This window comes from Apteryx mantelli, chromosome 4 (genome assembly GCF_036417845.1).
Source record: "Apteryx mantelli isolate bAptMan1 chromosome 4, bAptMan1.hap1, whole genome shotgun sequence".
Taxonomy (NCBI): domain Eukaryota; kingdom Metazoa; phylum Chordata; class Aves; order Apterygiformes; family Apterygidae; genus Apteryx; species Apteryx mantelli.
In genome coordinates this window covers 1,290,575-1,297,636 of record NC_089981.1, presented here as the reverse complement: position 1 = coordinate 1,297,636, position 7,062 = coordinate 1,290,575, and the positions used below count along the sequence as shown (strand labels likewise).

The window sequence follows — 7,062 nt, the reverse complement described above, 5'->3', positions numbered from 1 at the left end:
AAAATACTGATCAAACATAGTGACAGCTATCCCTGCCCTGAACTTTAGCATTCAGATCAGAACAACTTAGAAGCAATATTCAAAACGGGAAGAAGGGACACCTCCACACGCTCCCTCTTCCAGCCGCAGTCAGGCAGGATCTCCAACTTAAGAAGCTGCCTGCCTGCTACATGCAGAAATTGCTTCTTTTGTTTACAGTACATTTTACAAAATATTCTGAATGTTCCCAGGCTTAAAATCAGATATTATTTTAACAATGCTAAGGGAATTCCCCTGTGAGACAAGTCCAATTTCTCATTTGAAACTTGGTAGAGAATTGACCCACAGATCTTGGGAACTGGTGTCTATCAAAAAGCCATTATGCCAGGACTAAAACTTAATTTCCTACATTCAGGGCTACACTTGATCTGTTAACCACTGTGCTTTTCTTTAAAACTGTTTTTTTAATTTCAGCTGTGCAAGTACAGCCTTTAGCAATAAGGTTTAAGCTACCTCTCCGGAAACTCTGAGAAACATTGTATTTGTATGTAAATTTTATTCTGAAAAAATAGCACATTGCTTTGACAAGTTATAGGAAAAGGTTATGTAAAGTACAGCATTAAAAAAAAAAAGGCTTTCTTTTTTCCTCTTAGTCTGGGAATTTATTTATACATATATTTTTGTTATTAGCCTAAAACTCTTTGTTTTGTTGAGAATAAAAAAAACAATCATAAGGGTTTGGGAAGCCTGATTATCTCCCCTTTTTGAACTTTGCTGCTGCTGCATTGTTGATCTTTGCTTTCTTCTTTGCTGATCCCTTGGTTTCTGGCTCTTTGCGCTTGGCCGACGTGATGGAGCCAGTCACCTTGAAGAAGTCATCCAGTCGACCCTGAGTGCTGCCTTGCCGGCTCTTGCTCAATCTTTTGATCCCGTTGCGGATCCGTTCTTCGTTGAACTGCTTCTCCCCACACATGAACTGGACGAGCTCTTCTTCTTTTGGCTCAATCCACTTCAGCTCAACAGCATCAGGGTCTACCACATCAGGCTCTAGAAAGAGCTTCTGGGCCTCTTTGTGCAACCAGTTCTCAGGCAGAGGATACTTCTTGGTATCTATGTGCTGAACAATCTTCTCAATAGTTTTGTGTTGCTTGATGAGCTCAACGGCACGCTTAGGTCCAATGCCACGGATGCTCTCACAGTAGTCACAGCCCAGGAGGATACACAGGTCAACAAACTGTTCCCAGGTCAGATCTAGATCTTGCAGAATACGATTCAGGTGAAACTCTTGGACTGGTAACTTCTTAGCCTCACTGGCAGTAAGGTGTCGCATCAGTACCGGACTGCCAAAGGTCAGGCAATCCATATCTTCAGTAGCAGCTGCATAGACCTTACCAGCTTTCACCAAGGTGGCACAGCTGGCTTCAGCCTCTCCTGGTGCCTCAACATAAGGAATGCCCATCAGCATTAGTAACTTCTTGCATTCGTCAGTGTGCTGCTGGGTCACCTTAACCAGCCTCTTGCTGAACTTCTCAATGTTGGTCTCCTCTCCAGCCTCTTGAGCTTCTTGCAAATGCTTCTCCGCCTCAGCGCGGCGCTCCGTTCGCTTTGCTAGCTCCCCCGACTTCAGCTGAGGGGGCTTACCGTCGAAGACGTAGACTGGCTTGATGCCGTTCTCCACCATGCGGATGGTGCGGTAGAACATGCCCATCAGGTGGCTGGTGGTCTCGCCCTCCTCGTTCTGCAGCGCCTCAGCTCCCTGCCGCACCGCGATGAGGAACTGGTAGATGCTCATGGACGCGTCGATAGCCACCTTGCGGCCGAAGTACGCCTTGATGTCGTTCTCCCGGATGGCAGCAGGGGCCACGTCGGCAATGAGCTTGGCCAGGCCGTGGATTCCCATCCCGGGCAGCGAGGAGGGGCCCGCGCGGCCTCGCGGCTGCCGGGCGGCAATGGGGGGTGGGGGGGGGAACGGAGGGAGAGGGGCAGGGCCGCAGCCCCCGCGCCGGCCGGAGAGGCCGCAAAGGGAGGCAGCGCGGCCCGGGGGCGCCTCGGGACGGCGAGGGGGGCAGCGCCCGGCCCGACCCGACCCGGCCCGGCCCGGCCCGGCCCGCCGTTACCGCCGTTACCTGCCCCTGCCGCGCGCTCCCGCCGCGCCGCCGCGCCAATAGCGGCGGGCTCCTCCCCCGGCGGCTCCCGGCATGCCCCGCGCCGCGCCCTTCCGCTTCCGCTGCTTCCGCTGCTTCTTCCGCTTCCGGCGCGGGGCTGGGGGGAGGGGGGACGGCGGGAGTTGGGGCGACGTGTCTTTGTGCTGCTGGGAGCCGCGCTGCGAGGGGGGGCCATGGTGAGCGGGGGGCACGGGGGAGGCTGGTCCCGGAAGGGACATGGTGAGCGGGGGGGACGGGGGGCTGTGGGGGGGGGGCATGGTGAGCGGGGGGCACGGGGGGGCTGGTCCCGGAGGGGACATGGTGAGCGGGGGGGCCGGGGAGGGCCGTGAGGGGGGGCCATGGTGAGCGGGGAGGACGGGGGGGCTGGTCCCGGAGGGGACATGGTGAGCGGGGGGGCCGGGGGGCTGTGGGGGGGGGCATGGTGAGCGGGGGGGGGCCGGGGAGGGCCCGGTTCCGGGGGGGCCGTGGTGAGCGGGGGGGCCGGGGGGCTGTGGGGGGGGTATGGTGAGCTGGGGGGGACGGGGAGGGCCGTGAGGGAGGCCATGGTGAGCAGGGGGGACAGGGGGGCTGTGAGGGGGCATATGGTGAGTGGGGGGGACGGGGCATGATAATCGGGGGAGATGGGGGGGGCCACGGTGAGCGGGGGCACACGAGCAACCACGAGGGGAGGCATGGTAAGTGGGGTGGACTGGGGGGGGGGCTGTGAGAGGGGCCATGGTGAGTGGGGGGCGGGCCGGTCGCGGGGGAAGTGCGGTCGTGGGGGGGGGCCATGGTGAGCAGGGGGCCAGGCCGTGAGGGGAGGGGGGGGGGGGCATTCCCGGCAGGCCCCAGCGGTGCAGCCACCGAGCCGCGTGGTTTTCCCCCCCGCAGGAGCTGGAAGCCATGAGCAGATACACCAGCCCAGTGAACCCGGCCGTGTTCCCACACCTCACCGTGGTGCTCCTGGCCATCGGCATGTTCTTCACCGCCTGGTTCTTCGTGTATCTGCCGCGGCAGGGCTGGGGAGGCCGGGCGGGGGGCGCTGCACCACCACCGGGGCCTTCCTGCCCCCAGCCGCCCCCACGCTGCCCGCGGTCGTGTTTGCCTTAACCCCCAGCTCTCAGTTACGAGGTGACTTCTACCAAGTACACACGGGACATCTATAAGGAGCTGCTGATCTCCCTGGTGGCCTCACTGTTCATGGGCTTCGGGGTCCTGTTCCTGCTGCTGTGGGTCGGTATCTACGTGTGAGGCCGGGCCGAAGGAGCCCAGGTACAGCTTGGGCAGCCCACGGGGGGCGCGGGGTGCTGCATCTTTAGCAGCCGGGTAAACCTGGCATAGCTGCAGGCTCGCTGAGGCTCGTTAATGCTAATTCTGCACGTGTGGATTTCGTGGAAAGGTAACTTTGTGGCAAGCTGGGAGAGGCTGGGCTTTACAAAAAACCCACCTTCCTTTAGGGGCAAATTGGGGAATGTCTGAACAACCAAACAGCAGTGTCCTGACACCAGCTGTCCTGCGGGAGGCCCTGCAGGGCAGCCCTTTGGCTTGAGAAGCGCAACGACCCTGGAAGCAGCACATCTGTGCAGATGCAGAGCTGCTCACTGCTTTTTGCAGCACAGGGAGCGCATCAGCTGCACTTCTGCCAATACCTGAGCTACAAAGTGACCGCTGGATAATATAGCTGAAGATTGTTCTTGTACTCAGCCACCCTTTTCTGTGAATTACGCGTGCAGAATTGGGATTAATCCTAGCTTGAGGCATTAAGGAATTGTATTTGTCATATATTGTTCTTTGCTCAAGGAGTCCTTTGGACCTAGCAGTATCATTTTTGAACAAATGTGATAAAGGATCTGCCCCTCAGGATGCGCGTGGAGCTTTCTCTAAGCTCACCTCTACAATGTCTCCCTTCTGACAGGCTGCAGCTTTAGTAACAGCAAGTCTGGTTGCAGGTCCTGCTCTGGGGAAAACTGTCTCACTGACTTCCTTCATCTCTCGCTTGGTTCTAGGTGGGAAGCCTTGCAGAAGCTCTTTTTATATTTCTTTTATACATCAACAACAAAGCCTATATGGACATGGACTGTGCTCCTGTCAGGTGACTTCTGCCAGCACAACAAACCAAAGCTGAATAAAACTGGTTCTGTGAAGTATCTGCTTTTGGGTTTGCAGTTTGTGTTTTAGATTCTTTTGACCTGGCTTTTCAAAACTGCTTTGATCTTGGCACAAGATCTATGTGCCTTGGAATGGACCCTGTATCTCATTCAAAAGTAAACTGGCCATTTCATATGATGTTTTCAGCAGCAGGAGCAGCTCTGTTGTAAGGAATCAAGCATAGTTCCGATTTCCTTCTAGGCTGTTTAACACGTAATTGGAATTTAGACACACATTCCACTGGAGATATTAGTTAATGCTGTAAAACTGTAACTGGTGGTGTCTCAAGCATCGCTGATACTGAACTTAAGCAGCTTGACAACAGTTTTCTTTGGAAATGAAGTTCATAGGCTGTAGTGAGTGGCATGCAGCTAACCAGTGAAACTAGCTATTGCATTCAGGCTTTTTTTTTCTATGATAGATTTCAGTGATATTCAGTATTATCACTCTGACAGACCCTGAAGATCAGCATTGTCCTGTGACCCCAAAAGACTGGGAACCATGGGTCTGACAGGAACAGAAATGTGCTGCACAAAGTACGTGTAATTTCTTTGCAGTAACATAAGGGGGGGGGATAAAGAAAGGATGCCTTCTCTCCAAAAGATTTCTTGTCTTTACTAGGTGGGAGTACTTATCTTGGTCTTTTCTCATCTGTGTAGTCCTTTGTGCAGCAGGGCCATGCAGGAGAAGCCTAAATCAAAACTGACTTGTTCCAAAGTGTGACCATCCTGTGGTATTCAGTGCTCCTTTCTAGGAGCTCTGCTTTTGAGAATTACACTTCTGAACTTTCTGATCTTTACCTGTCTTAAGTATTTAAACCTCTAGACATATCTGGACCCAAATAGTATCACGGTTGGCATTACAGGAAAAAAATGGTAAGTTCAAAACCATGGTCATAAAAAGAACATTTTAATCAGCTGCAGCTTAATCCCAAGGATTTTAAACTCCAACTCCTTTGGTTTTGATCATAGATTTCCACTGCTGTGTATGCCTGGAAAGCACTTCAGTGCCACCTTGTGCCTTAGTGCAGAAAGAGTCCTAGAAAAAAGTGCTTCCCGCTTTTTTCTAAGCCTGCTCTTATATCTTTCAACCTTCACTGCCATCTGCCTTCCTCACCCTCTTACTGGAAAGCAGCGTCCTATCTCACCCCGTGTTGAGCCGTCCTGAGCTAGCAGCTCTCTGGACTGAGTTTGGGGCAGCAGTGCTAACTGCTCCTTGCAGAGGCTGAGGGGAACAGGGACCACTCTGAAGTAGTTCACTTACCATTTGTAGTGTGCCGCTGGGAAGTCTGGCACTAGAAATGGAGCTGATGGAAGCATCTGGCCCTGCTCTTCAGCCAGGCTCCGTGCTTCTGAGGTGACTTGGCAGCGGACGGTGGCAGTGCGGCAGTGGCCCGGTGAACATACAGTTTGGCATAAGTAAAACAGCACTTGCAAACTATCTTCTGTCTGGAGCTACCACGTAGTAGGATGGTGTGGCTCCTCAGATGCAAAGCAAGAGTAACGCCTGCCTACTGGGCGCAGCAGCAGTAAGTGTCACAAACGATGCTTGCGGGAAATCAGATTTTCAGAGGAACGCTTGAGAAGTACTGAGCAGAACAACCTTGCAGCTGACTGTGGCCTTCAGCTAAGTCGTGACTTATTTACCTGCGGCAGGCATAACTACATTTTAAAGGTACTGTTGCATTTGTATCCCAGCTTTCAAAGCAATTAGGTTTTAGAATCTGACATTCAGCAGGTAGCTTACAGTTTTAAAGCTCTAATTTTCTATTTTGGAAGGAAGCTTTCCCTGTGCAGATGTTCTTAGATGCTTCTGGATCTGCCCCTGCCCTCTGAAGCATGAGCAATGATAGCTCCTTTTTATATCTGTTCTAAAGCATGCTGCATAACGGTGAGCAAGCCACAGGTTAGGACTGTTTTGACCTTGACGCCACCTGGGCACTTCTGGAAACTCAGGCTGACGCTAGTGTTCAGTCTTTGGTGCTTCGTGAGAAGCAGTTTATAACTACTGAATTGAAAGACTTCTTTCAGGTCAAGGGAGGAATGCAGCCAGGAGCCATCCTTGGATACAAAGCAGTATTTATATATTTATTTATATGGGTATATTTACCTCCAGCATAAAACAAAGTCTAAATAAGCCAAACAAAAAATGTGGGGAATCCGGAGACTCAGCAGGCAAATTCAGCAAAATATAAATATAAATCAGAAAGAAAGGAGGGAAACCACACTTGTTCCCCACAAATAAAAACCAGTAATCAATAATATCTGCTAAGAATGCAACTCTACAAACTCGCTGGCAATATACATTGATTAAAGCTGTGACAGCAACATTTAAACCAAACAAATTAGTGCTTTACTTTTTCTTAATTCTTGCAGTGGTGGCATAGTCTCTATTTACAGGCTTTAAGCTTTAACGGTAGGACAGAAGGTTTGTGAATTTGCTTTTGAAACAAACTGCAGAACAGCCAAACATTGGAAAGTGGCCTCATTTTCACACTTACCTTCCCTCCTGCCAAGCATATCTAGAGAGATGAAGTTTCTAGTTTCCAGCTGGGACAGAAAAGAGGGTTTTTTTCCCTAAGCTGCAAGGCTGGAGACATTGGCTCAGAGCTCCCTCCAGCTCATGCAGGGAAAGGCCTCATGGTTAGCTCTTTCTTGTCACTGATTTGGGAAGGGATGGGGAGAGCATCTTTAGTTGCAGGTGAGTAGGGCAGAAACATCTTGTCGGGTAGTCTGTACAAGCAGCTGTTTCCATGGGCTTAGAAGCCATCCTTTCAGCATTAAAAAAAACC

The 7,062-nt window shown here is 51.9% G+C and overlaps 1 protein-coding gene across 1 annotated transcript; it reads right to left on the bottom strand.

Annotated features, from left to right (window-relative positions):
• Positions 1–515: 515 nt before the first annotated feature.
• FEN1 (flap structure-specific endonuclease 1) lies at positions 516–2,054 on the bottom strand. Its single transcript, XM_013942546.2, has one exon. The coding sequence runs from the start codon at positions 1,877–1,879 to the stop codon at positions 731–733; it is 1,149 nt and encodes a 382-aa protein (XP_013798000.2). The 5' UTR covers positions 1,880–2,054; the 3' UTR covers positions 516–730.
• Positions 2,055–7,062: the final 5,008 nt, after the last annotated feature.

Excerpts from the sequence above, each read along its gene's own strand:
- FEN1 (XM_013942546.2), bottom strand. The coding sequence starts at position 1,879 with ATGGGAATCCACGGCCTGGCCAAGCTCATTGCCGACGTGGCCCCTGCT.